Genomic DNA, 14,629 nt, shown 5'->3' with positions numbered 1-14,629 from the left:
TTCTGCAAGGCTCAGCCAGGTGATTCTTTTGTTCTAACATTTTAGACCTCACTGGGGTGGCTAGAAGGGGTCACTCGGTTGGCATTATGGCCCAGCGTGCCTACATAGGACCTCTCCAGCGCCACAGTCCCAGGTAGCGGTACTCGGTTTATTGCCGTGCAGGGCTTCCAGAGTTCCAGGACGCCTCAGTAGAAGCTGCAATATTTGTGAACTCTACTCAGTAGTCCTGACATCTCATATTTTATTGGTAAAGCAAACCATTGGGGCTAACCCAGATCTGAAGGGAAGGGAACGAGACACGCCTCTCAATGGGAGGAGTAGCAAGGGTTGAGTCCATCTCTAATTTACACCTTGTCCTATTAGTTCTTTGGGATAAGTTCTTAGGAACAGAATTGCTAGGGGTGTCTGGGTGGTTCATGTCGGTTAAGCTTTGGACTCTTGACTTCGGCTCAGATCATGATCTCAGGGTCCTGAGATCGAGCCCCACATGGGGCTCAGGCTGCCTGTGAAGCCTGCTTACTATTCTCCCTCTCCCTCCTCTCTCAGAAAAAGGAAGAAAAAAGAAATGCAATTGCCAGCTCTAAAAGTATTGCATGTTCTAAGTGCTGACACTTCTAAACGAATTGCACAAGGGAAAAGTTATACCGACACTCCATTATGAAGGATGTTTTACACTTTTGTCAACCCTAGATTTTGTCAGGCTTTTTTAGTAACTGGATAGGAAAAAAATAACCAAAAAGCCAACACGTGTTTTAATTTGTATTTCGTTGATTTTACGTGAGGCTAAACGTACTTTTCCATATCCACTGGCTATTTGCACTTCTATCATTTTATGTCCTCTACGATCTACGAGGAAACTGATTTTCATGCCTTCATCTAGAAAAATAAGGCTAATGGCCTTTCATGTATCCGATATTGAGAATAATTTCTTCCAGATAGCAGTTCGTCTTCTTTCATCCACTTAAGAAAACTGATGAATCCTCTTACAAAGAGGTCTAGAAGCAACCAGAGAGAGGACTCCTTTTATTGTGATGTACTTAAAAGCAGGGTTTCTCAACCTCAGCAGTGTTGATATTGTGGGCCCGTAACTCTGTGCTGGGGTGAGGGTCGGGGGTGCTTATTGGGTGCTTTAGAGCATCCGTGGCTTCTACTCACTAGATACAGGTAGCACCCCACCACATTGTGACAATCAACATGTCACCCATCAAGAAACAGTGCTTTAGAGGAAGGCTAGGCCAGTCTAACAGAGTAACCCAATCAAAATCCAGTGGCTTAGAAAAGACAGAATTTTATTTATTGTGCAGAAGCCCCAATGTGAAGAGCCCAGGGGGCAGCAGCCACGTCCCTGGGCCACTCAGGGGCCCAGATTCCTTCCAGCATGGGGTCTGCCCCCAGGGAGCTTTGTCGTCGTCAGTGGCTGAGGCTGAAATGCAAGGAGGGGGAGCAGTGGGCAGAGGGAGAGTTTTCTGTCTAAAGCAGCACACCCCACATCTGCTCATACGTACTTGGTGTTCAGCCACACGGCCACACAAGTGGGACGGGGAGACGTAGTAGGGCGCCCGTGCCCAGCAGACCCTTCTGGAGGTGGGTGAGGGCTGTGGACTGAATACCCCCCCAAATTCATAGGTTGAACCTGGACCCCCAACGTGACTGCATTTGCATAGGTTAACGGAGAGGAAGAGACACCAGACCTGTCCCCATCCTGCAGGGTGGGAAGACTGCAGCTGCTGGGAGCCCCTGGGCCGTGCTGTCTTGGTAGGGCGGCCGGCTAACCCAGTGAGGACTTTGATGACAGTCCTGTGAGGCGGAAGGGATGACACACGAGGAACAGGGAACAGTCAAAGGGCTCTAGTGTCTTTTTTTTTTTAATGGACAATCTCAAACGTGTAAGAGTAGGGGGCCCCTAATGGGCCCTGGGTGCCCAGCAGCCAGCTTCAACTATCAGCACCTTACAACCCTTTCTGGGTCCCCCGTCTCCAAGCACAGACACCAGAACACTGCAATTTCCTCCACCAACAGGACGTCCTTGTGCCCACCTAGGAGGCCTCCGTGGGGCTGTGCAGAGCCTACCTGCACGGCTCCAGGTGGACTGTGCTGAACACCGGGCCTGACCTGTAACCGCCCATGCAGCAGAGCAGAAAGGGGACTGCCGGCCAGATGCAAGGGTGCTCCTGGGTCAGTGGCAGGGCCACGAGACCCGCACTGGATGGGCGTGGATGCTGGAGTCACCGGTGACCGGGAGGGACAAGCTGGAGCAGCTCAAGGGTCTACGTGAGCTTGGACATCAGCAACCAGCGGAAGTGGTTCGTGGCTGCCTGACTCTGGCCTTGGAGCCACGGGTGGAGAGGGAAGCCGGTCAGGCTGGTGCTGCGGCACCGGGGTTGGCACTGATGTAGGAGGCACGATCTGCCGGCTGGGCCTGCAGCACCTGGATACCCGGGCTCGCTGGGGCTTCGGCAGTCGGGTGCACCTGCAGCACCACCTGCGGCACCACCTGCAGCACCGCCTGCAGCACCGCCTGCACCCCCCGTCCACGAGGCTCCTCCGCGCGCAGGGGCGGCCAGGCCAGCTCGGGGCCCCCCTGCGGCCGTGGTGCGAGGCTCCGCGCGCACGCTGACCCCGGGAGGCCGGGGGACGGGCATCCTGGCCGGGCGCTGCTCCCGGGGCGGCGGGCTGCATCCGGGGGGGGGGGGTTGCTGTCCGGGGCTCCCGCGGCCCAGACGGCGGGGGCGGCAGGTGCAGCGCGGGCGGCGGCCGCCTCGGGACCCGGGGAGGCTCCAGCCGAAGCTGCGTCCTCGGGGAGCCGCGGGTTCGGGTCCCGCCCCCGCCCCCGGCCGACGGCCCGCCCCTCCGCGCCCCGGGTCTCCGCCGGGCGGGCTCCCGGCTCCCACGGCCCCGCAGCCCCGGGTTCCGGCCGCCCGCCCGCCTAGCCCGCCGCGCCCGGAAGGCCGGTCCCTGCCGGGCCGATGCCAGCCAATCCGGGCAAGGCTGGGGACGGGCAGCCAATCCCGGCGTGCGAGGCCGAGGGGGTCACTCCCGGAGCGCGCCACAGCCGTTTCCGGCCCTCGCCGCGCGCGCCGTGCCGCCCCCGCTTCAGCCAATCGGAGCGCGCGCCGCGGACGCCCGCCAATCGGAGCTCTGGGCGGCGCGGGGTCGCGGGGTCACGGCGGGCGCGGGCGGACGGGCGCGAGGATGGCGGGCGGGCGCGGGGCCCTCATCGTGCTGGAGGGCGTGGACCGCGCGGGGAAGAGCACGCAGAGCCGCCGGCTGGTGGCCGCCCTGTGCGCCGCGGGCCACCGCGCAGAGCTGCTCCGCTTCCCGGGTGGGCGCGCGCGGCGGGCGGGCGGGCGGGCGGGCGGGGTCCCGGGGCGGGCCTGGCTCCCGGGGCGTGTGCGGCCGCGTCGCAGCCCTCGGCGCTCACCCGCGTGCCCGTTCCCTCTTTGCAGAGAGATCAACGGAAATCGGGCAACTCCTGAGCTCCTACTTGGAGAAGAAGAGCGACGTGGAGGACCACTCGGTGCACCTGCTCTTCTCCGCCAACCGCTGGGAGCAAGTGTAAAGGCCGCCCCCGCCCCCCGCGCCCCGCGCTGCCCCCGCCCCGCCCCCGGCCCCCTCCCCCCTCCCCCCTTCCCCTTCCCCCCCGCGCTGCCCCCGCCCCCCGCCCCCGCCGCCGGCTCCTCGCAGGCCTCACCTCGCAGGGTAGCGTCAGGTTCCAGGGGGGCCCGCGGCCCAGGGCGTGACCCGGGAGCCCGGATCCAGGCCCGCGTCGGGCTTCCCGCATGGAGCCTGCTGCTCCCTCTGCCGGGGTCGCTGCCTCTCTCTCTGTGTCTCTCATGGATAAATAAAATCTTAAAAAAAAAAATCTGGTGAGGACTGTAGAGGTCCCCCCGCTCCGCGCCCCCAAATCTGATGTTGTCTTAGATTAGGGAGTTATATTTGTTTCCGTGGATAAACTGATGTGGGCACATTTTTTTTTTTTTAAGATTTTGTTTATTTGAGAGGAAAGAGGAGAGGTGCGAGCAGGGGGCGGGACAGGGATGAGCAGACAGTGCTGAGCACCAGGGAGCCCGAGGGCTCAATCCTCGGGCTCAATCCCGTGACCTGAGCCACCAGGCGCCCCGTGTTGACAGCCTGTTAACCGAAGCTCACAATCCACCTTAACACGCCCCTTCTGTTCTACGTCTTCTTACTCCTGCTGCTTCCCTTGACGTTTAACTTGATCAAGTGCCTGTGCTGTTTGCCTCTAGATGCTTTTGTTTCCGTTTATATACACACGACAGTGGAGTGTTTTTTGTTTTTTTTTTTTTTTAGCATAAATAAATGGGGTCGTACTTACAAAGCATGTAGGAACTGGCTGTTTCTGCCTTGCGGAGCCCTGACTCCTAGCCTGGGGTGCTTTCCAGAAAGGCTGTTGCGCAGATGCCCCCTCGTGGTTCTGCACAGTTGCAAGCAAGCCTGCACCGCTTTCCTCCAGGCCTGCACCACTTTCTTCCGGCTAAGTGTGTCTTGTTTGGAAAGGCCTTCCCACTCCCAAGTATTAGAAGAAAATGAGATCGTCTGTCTTTATGCTCTTTAGTACATCTGGAAGTTATCTACCTCATTGTTCCAATTTTGCTTTTTGAGGCTTTGTAGAAAAATAATGTAGGTGTACATAAAAATGAAAAGTAAAAGTAATGCTGACTCCACTTCTAGGGATCCTGTGCTTGCCACACAGGCCTGTGTGCTTGCCGTCCACTCCCGCTGTGACCCCTTTGGTCATTCTAGCCACTGCCATTCGGTCCGTCAGATTTGAAAGTCCTTGGGTGACAGGCCAGATGCTAGGTTCACACGTGGCACCACGACCACCAGGCACACCTGGGAACCAGTGCTCAGTAAACCTGCACTGTTGGGAAGCACCTTGTGACGAAACTGGCATTTCCTCCAGCCCTTTCGTTGTCCACCTTTTTGCTCTGCTTTATCTTAACTGTGTTGGTTGCTGGTTCCTGAAGATACTTGTCCTTTGGCATCTTTACAGTCCGGGCGCCCAGAATGTGTGGTACTCCCGTCACAGAATGGGGCCACATCCTCCTTCTCCTCCCCTATCTCTGTTGACCAAAACCCAGCGCTCTCCCAGGAGCATCTTAAACACTACTCTATGCAGGAATTTGTTCCTAGAAATGAGTGATTTCTTTACTTCTGTTAGCAATCTAGCATTTCTCCTCTACTTTTGTTTGTTTTTAAAGATTTTATTTATTCATCAGAGACAGGCAGAAGGAGAAGCAGGCTCCATGCAGAGAGCCGGAGGCGGGACTCGATCCCGGGACCCCAGGGTCACCACCTAGACCTAAGGGGGCGCTAAACCGCTGAGCCACCCAGGCTGCCCACGTCTACCTATTTTTTTTTTTTTTAATTTTTATTTATGATAGTCACACACACAGAGAGAGAGAGAGAGGCAGAGACACAGGCAGAGGGAGAAGCAGGCTCCATGCACCGGGAGCCCGACGTGGGATTCGATCCCGGGTCTCCAGGATCGCGCCCTGGGCCAAAGGCAGGCGCCAAACCGCTGCGCCACCCAGGGATCCCACGTCTACCTATTTTTAAGTTTTTACTTTGGAATAATTTCAGTCAACTGGAAGGAAGAGTTGCAAGAACAGTGCCGAGAATTCCTGTATGCCCCTCCAAACTTCATCTGTTACTAATACTTTGCCACATTTGTGTTATCACTTGCTTCCTAATTTAAAATTGCAGGTCATTTATTTTATAAAATTCACAGTTTATCTGATATTTCCTCACGAGTACCTCTGCGTTTGTATTTTTGGAGAAACATCATGGAAGTGACATTGGGTTGGTCCTCTTTGGGACGTTGAGCCAGGAGGGATATGATGTGGTTTTGCCATCACTGGGTTGCTGGTGAAGGGTATGCTGGCCAAGTGACTTTATGAGTAGTCAAAAGGGGAAATACTACAAAACTACATAAAATACCCACTTTCTTATTAACCCTTGATTTTTCTATTTTTATCGTTTATTAATAATCCCACCCAAAGTCTGTTGTGATTCCAAATGGTGATCTTCCTAATTCATCACTTCTACATTGTTATTAGTTGGCTTCCTATGTAAGGAAGAGCTTTCCTGCATCCCCCGCCCCCCCCCCCCCCCGCCCCCAGTAGTCATCCATGCGTCTGCCATCAGTAGGGACGCGGACTCACAAGTCGTTTTTTACTAGGTGGGTCATACTGTCAGTTGTTTTGATGTTTATTTTTTTAAAAGATTTTATTTAAGAGAGAGAATGAGCAGGGGGCAGATGGAAAGGGAGGATCAGACTCCCCACTGAATGTGGACCTCGATGCAGGACTTGATCCCAGGGCCCTGGGGTCATCACCTGAGCTGAATTCAGGCAGACGCTTAACAGACTCAGGACCCAGGCGCCCCACGTTTTGGCGTTTAGATCGCAGATTTGGCCTCTGGAAATCTCTTCATGTTGGTTCCTGTGTCCATTTGCTGTGTTTCCAGGCCTCATATTTTGAGAACTTTTTGATAGAATAAGATGTTAGGTTTCTCTTGTGTTTTCTCCTGCTCCCGCCCAAGAACCAGCTGCACTTTTCTGTTTAGTGGAGTATGGGGTTTAGAAACCAACGTCAGGGTACTGGGTGCTTGCCTCTAGTTGGCGTCCCTGCTCCTGGGCTCCTGCATATACGTCTGTCTTTGTGTCTATTTGTATTTGTGATAAAACTCATGCGTTCCCCCTGGTACCTGCTGATCCAAGCTGGCCCCATGCTCTTCCTGACGCTCGGTGCCGTCAGCTCACGCACTTCTGTAGAAGCCTGCACAGAGGTCAGTGCTGGTTGGCAGCTCTATCCTCAGACCAAGGAAGGGCACAGTGGGTGCTGTGTTCAAGGTCTCCTGGAGCAGAATTTTCCCCTGCTCGCTGTGTGTTCATTTGGGATACTGGTTCATTTGTGTATGGTTTTAGGGTTTTTTCCCGTCTGGATTTAATTTTAGTTTTCAAACACATAAAACATTAAGTGCTTCTAAGGGTCAAAGTCCTACAAAAAGGTAACTGCCTTACGGCTCCCCCCCCCCCCCCCCCGCCTCTGCCCTTCCTCTGTGGGTAACATATTCCTAGTTTTCCTCCCCAGAATTTTTTTTTTTTTTTTTTACATAGAAGCAGAGACACATGTGATGTCCCCATTCACCAGTTTGCCGCCTTCCGCAGAGCACAGCCTGCCGCGTGTACTGGTTTGTGCTCTGCTCTCCGGACACGAGGAGATGGTTGGCCGGCTGCTAGACACCCCTCAGGCCGCACACGGCTGTGCACGTGCTCTGTGTACCTGTGCCACCGATTCTCTCTCTGTGAGCTTAGGTAGTCTTCATAGCGTGGGCTGCGGGTAGTGCCGTGATGGAAGCTGCGTGTGGCTGCCGGAGCTGTGCCTCCTCCCTCCCTGCCGGTCTGGGAGCCTTTCAAGGGCACGCATAACCAACATCTTTGTCCACAGAGCACTAGTGCCACTTCCTGCTGATGTCCAGCCCTTTGTGCACATGTTCCTAAGATCTTGGGGTGGTGGCGGTTGAGCTGCCGTCACCTGGTCGAGGACATCCTTGGCCAGCCTGCCCATCCTTGTCCTTGCCCTTTGGGGTCTAGGCCGCGAGCCTCCTGCTGTCCGGCTGCACCTGCTCCTGGGTGCTCCTTCCCAGGGTAGCCTGGCCCCTCTGCACCCCTGCGCAGACACCACAGGCCCTCCTCTGTTCGTCCATCTTCACGTGATCGTGTGTGTTATGCTTCCATGGATGCGTCGTCTTCACACCCCGGTGGCATCTGCTAAAGAGAAGCTCCAGAGCTTTTCTGAACAAAAACAAGGTCATGGACTGCTGTGCTGCAATCCCTCGGCTGCGCTGCTGTGTCGTGAGTTGTGCTCCGGGCCTGCGAGGCCAGGACCGCGGCTCAGAAGTGCTCTCTGTTTTCTAGGCCGTTAATTAAGAAGAAGTTGAGCCAGGGCATCACCCTCATTGTTGACAGATACGCGTTTTCTGGTGTCGCCTTCACCAGTGCCAAGGAGGTGAGTGCGCCTGGTCCCCGGTGGGATGGCGCCCGGTGGACTCGGTGCCTTCACACGCTGCCCCTGGGAGGGTGGGGAGCCCCCTCTTTGCTTGCACGTTGGCTCTTCGTTGCTAGGAGGAGCGGGCGTTCCTGGAGCTGCGGCTTCAGAACTGTTCCCCGGCCGCTGTTAGTCACCACCCCCCGTGGGCGGGAGGGTCGCTCAGCAGGCCCCCTCCGCTCTGGTGTGGTGCTGTCTTCCTGGCCTCGCTGTTCTGTGGGTGTAATGGCGGTGGCCGCACCGCCACTTGGTTCCGCTGCTTAGACCTTGTCACGTGTAAGCCAGCAGGGAGAAGGATTGGCCCCAAGCGTGTCCCCTGCCTCCGAGCCTTTTGGTGTCCCCGCCGAGCCTCCGGATACAGCAGCAGCCCCTTCGTGAACATTTCAGTTCACGTCCCCGAAACAACTTCTTATAAACATGGTCTCGCCTCAAACCTCAGGCATTTGGCGCTGCTGTCCCTTGGTCCGCGTGCAGAGTGGCCAGTGCTGTCGCCAACCGTCTGATTTGTCTTGTGTTTTTACAGTTAGACGGAATCAGGATCCTTTAGGGGCCTATTTGACGTGTCTCTTTAAGCTCTTAAAATACAGGCTCCCACATCTCCTTTTCTCTTGTATTAAAATTTTTAAGAATCTTACTCTGGGCAGCTACTTGAGGCAGCATTGGGCTCCCATCCCGAGACACAGGGTGTCGGGCTGCCTCGTTTGGGGCAATAGCCCTTGGTGGTTCCTGCACGAGGGGTCGCAAACCGATGACCGTTCAAGTCTGCCTGTCCTCCCCCCTCTGCTGGCTGGAAGTCCTTTTTTCATTTTATTTTATTTTATTTATTTAAAAATTTTTTTTATTCACGAGAGACCCACAGAGAGGGAGAGACACAGGTAGAGGGAGAAGCGGTCTCCATGCAGGGAGCCCCACATGGGACTCGATCCTGGTATCCCGGGGTCACCCCCTGAGCTGAAGGCAGGTGCTCACCCACCGAACCCCTGGGCGTCCCACCCTTTTTTAAAAGATTTTATGGGACACTTGGTGGCTCAGGGCATGACCCTGGGGTCCCAGGAGTGAGTCCCATGTCGGGCCCCCCACAGGGAGCTGCTTCTCCCTTTGCCTGCGTCTCTGCCTCCCTCTCTGGGCCTCATGAATAAGTAAATAAATCGTGAGAGACACAGAGAGAGGCAGAGACAGCGGCAGAGGTGGGACTCGATCCCAGGACCCCGGGATCATGACCTGAGCGGAGGGCAGATGCCCAGCCACGGAGCCCCCAGGCGCCCTGGAATCCCTGAACCACACTTGCCTGGAAGCGTTGCTCACTGAGGTCCCATCTGTAAGAGGAGGACAGGACGGAGGACCGTCGTGCCGCGGCCTGGCTCCCTCATGTCCCGACGTGCTGCCGCGTGGCTGGGGGCCGTGGGCCTCGCTCCTCAGCTGCGTCTCTTCCTGGGGCCTGTGGCTCCAAGCGCATAGCTGGGTTCTAACTCTGTCGTCCGAGCAATGTGGCCCTGAGACGGGGCCTTGCTGGCCATGACCTTTGCCTCCAGAAACGACACTATTTTGAAGTTCATGGAGGTGAACTGGGCAGAAGCGTGCAGGACTGGCGCACGGCGAGTGCTCACAGTGCGTCTCCAGCGTCCCTGGCAGGGGGCTGCCCACAGGTGTGGGTTCGGGGCTGGAGCCGGGGTCCGAGCCCTGGGCCCCCGGGGCTGCACGGCACCTGGTCTTTGAATGTTTATTCCCAAAGTCCAAGCAAACCCTCTGAGGTCTCAGAAGGAAGCGCCAGCGTCTCGGACAAACGGTAGATCATTTGTTCCCTTCGTCAGGAACCGTGAAACTGAACGTCAGGCCCGTCCCACCTTCTTACTCTAACCGCTGGGCTCTCTGCCGCAGGACTTTTCCCTGGACTGGTGCAAGCAGCCGGACGTGGGCCTCCCGAAGCCGGACCTGGTGGTGTTCCTGCAGCTGCGCCTGGCGGAGGCGGCCACCCGGGGAGAGTTTGGCCGCGAGCGCTACGAGGACGGGAAGTTCCAGGAGCGGGCCCTGCGTCGCTTCCACCAGCTGATGGCAGATCAGACCGTGAACTGGAAGGTGAGGGGTCTTCCAGGGTCGCCGCCGGGGCGTCTCCTGCAGCAGATTCTGTTCCTCTGTGAGCTGTGCCCAAACCGAGCAGTTTGGTGGCCAGTGGGCGAGTTGGGGAGACTGGCCAGCTGGCCCGCACGCAGCAGCCCCCCCACGCCATCCTCACCGGGCCCGGCTGTGCTGGTCGTGGGACCCGTGACTCCCTCCTCACTTGGCCTTTGGGCTCCTCGGGGCTCTGGACCCCCACCCCCTCCATAACCTCCTCAAAAGTTGGGTTGGCTGCTTCGGGGCTCAGCCCCACCCCGGGGAGTCATTGGCCGCCTGCCTCTCCGCCCTGTCCGGCCGCATCCGGCCGCTGGGCCCGTCCTCGTTCCCCTGCGTGGGGATGAGCTCCCGTCTCCACTCCATCTCCCAGGCCCGGGCCTCACGGCCGCCACCACACCCTGCCATCTCCCTGCACTCGGCGCCCCTCAGCCCTGCTGCCTCCACCACAGGGCACTTCCCAGAGGGCACCCCCAGGACCGCCCCGTGGGGCCACACCCTGGTTGCCAGGGCCCCCCTTCCGTGTGGGCAACGACAAAGGTGATTTGGTGGACGGCTGATAAGTTCCACTGCAGAGAGGGGCTACAGCCCTGCCGCCCTGTGGAGGTTTGGGGTGTCAGCTGCTGCCTGCCCCCCACCGTCCACGCTGTATCCTGGCCGCTTGCTCCCCGGGGTGGCGCTCTGGGGGCTCCGTGTTTTTAAAGTCGGGTTTCACCCGCTATCAAGCTAGAGTTCCCAGGAAACTTACCGTAAGCAAAGGGGCATAAAGCAAAGACGCAACTACCATTAAATCACATGGAAACATTTTGGAATGTTCCCAGACCCAAAAAATCACCTTTCCTAGAGTTTTGTGACATGTCTTGCTCAGAGATGCACAGAATCGATGGACACGCCGTCCACGCCGTCCTGGACGCGGCTCAGGGCTCCGGCGGCCAGACGCAGGGGAGGCGGGGGGGAGCTTGGGGTGCGCGGCCCTTCCCTGCGCTGCTCACGTCAGCGCGGAGCGTGCGTGGCTCGTCTGACACCCTGAGAAGGCATTTCTTTGCCCAGGCGGAACCGTCAGTCCGGGTTTTGTACTGATAGGTCGCATCCTACACAGAATTGCAAAGTTCCGTCCCCTTCTTGTTTTTGTCAACCCGTTCTACACGGTTTAAGCTATTTATCCTTCATTCCTAACACATTTCAAACCTCGTGAGGAACAAGTCAAGGAGGAAGGAGCGGGAGCGGGGAGGGAACAGGAAGCCAGCTCCTGCTGCTGGGGCTCGCGCCGGCCGCTCCACTCCCATTTCCATCCTGTGTTGCTCCCTTTAGCTTAAGAACATCTTTTAACCTTTCCTGTAGGACAGGTCTCCTGGTCTAGAACTCTCAGCGTTTATTTATCAAAAAATGAAGTTTAGGATTCTTTGAAAAAAATGTTAAGCAATTATAAAAAAAAAAAAAAGAAAAGTTACAACTCGCTAGTACAGAAAACCCTCCCCAGAGACCTTTTGAGAACGAATTAGTGCCTGACGCCCCCTCCCTGCCGTGTGCTGTCAGACGTGGGACACGAGCACGAGCCCCTCGCTACCCTCAGGTCCCCGAGCCCCGTTTGGGTTCCCCCGTGGGTCCACTGCTGTCCTTTAACGGATGACCCCGTGTACAGCCCCCTCTTGTCTCCAGCCTGTGACCTTCACGACACTGACGCTTCCGAAGGTCACAGCAGTTGGATTCTAGATGAATCCCAGGTGGACCTTGCTGGTCGCCCATGACTGGGTCCAGGCCATGCGTCTTCGGCAGGAGGCTGGGGCAGGGGTGCCAGGTTCTCACCGCATCCTGCGAGTGTAGGATTTCACTTGGCTCTACTTCAGGTGACAGTCGCTTATCTGGGCGCTGCTGATCTTGGTGTTGGGGGTTTCAGTGAGCAGACTGCCCGGCCCGGCGCCGAGGTCCCTGCACACCGGGGCGCTCACTGGCATCCGCTCCGCAGCACTTAGTGGTCTCTGGGTTCGTCCTGGACTTGCCAGCCCATCTGGCATCACCTGTCTGGGCCTCCTCGTTGCAGAGGAAGGTCTTCTCGGTCTGTGCCCAGGGCCCAGGTGCTGCTTTGTGCGGCGCCGTCGTGGCTCCCAGGCCCTCAGAGGACCAGAGACATAGTTTATGAGTGATATGCCCACGGGACAGTGGAGACCTGTGAGCGCGTGCAGTAGGCCTGTGTGCGAGGCTGCACCCGGTTCACGGAGTGCAGCAGGCGGTCCCGGAAGCCGTCGGGGGTGTCACTGCGTGGGGCCCGCGGCTGTGCAGGAGGCCATCCTGAGCCATGCTGTCCGACCTCATGCAACGGTCGTACACGCCTCTGAGGGAGTCTACACCCCAGCAGCCTCTTCCCGGTGTCCCCGGGGACTCATTGTGCCGTGCGCCCGGCCTCGGCCATGAAGCAGGGCAGCCCGAGCCCACGGAAGCTCCTGGCCTGCCCCGTCCTTGCTTTGAGCAGAGAGCCGTTTCTCAGGCAGCCGGTCCCCTTCCCCTTGGGGACCAGGGGTCCTCACGCTTCCCACGTGACGGCTCGGCACCGATCGCACCGGGGCTGGGGGGCAGCCTGCTGGGTCAGGACGAAGCCACCTTCCCAGGGAGGACAGGATTCAGACCCGGCTTGGCTTCCGGGCAGAAGCTCCGGGAGCTCCCAGCAGCATCGGGCGAGGCCTCGGGGGCGGGGGGCGGGATCAGAGCCCTGCAGGCTGGGGCGGGAGGGTCTGATCAGGAGCGAGACTGGGTGCTTCTCCTGTGTTGGGGCAGCTCCTGTGTCGGGGCTGCAGCGGGAGCTGGACCCAGGCCAAGGGCAAAGGTCAGCAAGGTCGGGCGAAGGACCCCAAAGGTGTGCTGTGCCCTTCGGAGCCCAGCCCCGTCTGCAGCCACCGCACACATGGAGAATCGGGAAAAGCACTAACCGTCCTTTTTCTTTTGCCTCCCGGTGGGGACGGACAGATGGTCGACGCTTCCAAAAGCATCGAAGCCGTCCACAAGGAAATCCACGCCCTCTCTGTGGACACCATGCAGGCCGCTGCGCAGAGGCCACTGGGGGAGCTGTGGAAGTAGCGGGAGGCGGACGTCCAGGCGACGTGCTCGCGGCACACGCGCCGAGACCACCAGCGGCAGGTCAGGGAGCCGGGAGCCAGCGGGTGCGCTGGGGACGCCGTGCAGGCAGCGCTTCGCAGCGGTGTCCCCCCGTCCTGTCTCAGCCTGGAGACCCAATGAATCACGGCCTTTGGGGAGTTTAATGACCACCTCCAGGCAGCTTCACGGAGATGGCGATCGGTCATCATTTTCCTGAATTTCTTACAGGGGCGAATAAAAATTAATTTAAAAAGGTGCTCGAGGGGATCCCTGGGTGGCCCAGCGGTTTAGCGCCTGCCTTTGTTTTTTTCTTTTTTTTTTTTTTTTTTTTTTTAGTGCCTGCCTTTGGCCCAGGGCGTGATCCTGGAGTCCCGGGATCGAATCCCACATCGGGCTCCTGGCTTGGAGCCTGCTTCTCCCTCCTCCTGTGTCTCTGCCTCTCTCTCTCTCTCTCTCTCTGATAAATAAATAAACCTTAAAAGAAATAAAAAGGTGCTCAAGGGGGCTTGCCTCCCTCCGTCCCCACCCGCATCGGGGCTCCCGGCCGCTGCCCAGCGTCGCAGTGGCGTGCCGGCCCGTCCTGTCTCGGCACCACCGTGGTGCCGGTGGGCGCGGTTTGCCGTGTGTCCTGCCGTGACCCGCTCTGGGCCACCTGCCGACTCGTGAGGGAAGGTGCGGAGTGCTGAGGGGCGGGCGCGGGGCACCCGAGGGCAGCGGCCTCCCCGTCTGCGGCCGGGCGGGGACCTGTGAGCCCAAGGGCGGCGAGCAGGCGCCTCTGCGTGGGGCCGGGGCAGAGCCTGTGGCGGCCACGACGTCCCGCACGGCGGGGTCCGAGCGCGTCCTCTGGTGCCCGGCCCTCAGTCCCTGTCCTTGGGTGGCCCCGTGGAAGCGTGGCCAGGGGCAGGGCTGTTCTGAGGGGCCCTCGGTCCACAGGGCACTCGGGCGGCTCCGAAGGCTCTGCTCTTCTGCACCCGGACCACGCGGCACCCCGGGCACAGACGCTATGGGGGACCGTGCACAGGGTCACCCCCCGCCCCCCTGGGATGTGCCAAGGCCATCCTTGACCACCCTTGTGCTTTCACACGACGGAGGCCACACACCCCATGACTCCCATGACCCCGGCAGCCTCTGCGTCCTGCAGCTTCGTCAGGGCCCTGGCCGCGTGGGGAGTGGGAGGTGCTCCGAGCGAGCTGTGGGGTTGTGGGGGCAGAGTGGGTCCCGTGGGGGCTGGCGGCGGAAACGGTCTGACAGACTTCAATACCTGGCCAGGGGGGCGGGGGCGGCCCGGCCAACGGGCACCGTGTGTGGGACCCATGCAGACCCCGTCTTGGCTCATTGCGCTGGGGGCGGGCAGGACG

General features: G+C 58.6%; 1 protein-coding gene and 1 long non-coding RNA gene across 2 annotated transcripts; one reads left to right on the top strand and one right to left on the bottom strand.

Moving 5' to 3' along the window:
- Window positions 1-1,267: 1,267 nt before the first annotated feature.
- Window positions 1,268-2,572, bottom strand: LOC119865877. The gene is made up of 2 exons (XR_005378298.1): window positions 1,506-2,572; window positions 1,268-1,423 (listed from the first exon to the last, which is right to left on the bottom strand). It is a non-coding gene; the product is annotated as an uncharacterized LOC119865877 (long non-coding RNA).
- Window positions 2,573-3,163: 591 nt separating this feature from the next.
- On the top strand, window positions 3,164-13,527 carry DTYMK (deoxythymidylate kinase). The gene is made up of 5 exons (XM_038574465.1): window positions 3,164-3,322; window positions 3,447-3,555; window positions 7,943-8,033; window positions 9,951-10,148; window positions 13,143-13,527. The coding sequence occupies exons 1-5, from the start codon at window positions 3,193-3,195 to the stop codon at window positions 13,251-13,253; spliced, it is 639 nt and encodes a 212-aa protein (XP_038430393.1). The 5' UTR covers window positions 3,164-3,192; the 3' UTR covers window positions 13,254-13,527.
- Window positions 13,528-14,629: the final 1,102 nt, after the last annotated feature.

This window comes from Canis lupus, chromosome 25, assembly GCF_011100685.1.
Source record: "Canis lupus familiaris isolate Mischka breed German Shepherd chromosome 25, alternate assembly UU_Cfam_GSD_1.0, whole genome shotgun sequence".
Classification (NCBI taxonomy): Eukaryota; Metazoa; Chordata; class Mammalia; order Carnivora; family Canidae; genus Canis; species Canis lupus.
The sequence above is the reverse complement of the archived record's forward strand: the minus strand, read 5'-3'. Positions and strand labels throughout refer to the sequence as shown.

Coding starts and splice junctions, on each gene's coding strand:
- DTYMK (XM_038574465.1), top strand. CDS start 3,193: ATGGCGGGCGGGCGCGGGGCCCTCATCGTGCTGGAGGGCGTGGACCGC. Junction 3,556..7,942: donor GCCAACCGCTGGGAGCAAGT/GTAAAGGCCGCC, acceptor TCTGTTTTCTAG/GCCGTTAATTAAGAAGAAGT. Junction 10,149..13,142: donor ATCAGACCGTGAACTGGAAG/GTGAGGGGTCTT, acceptor GGGGACGGACAG/ATGGTCGACGCTTCCAAAAG.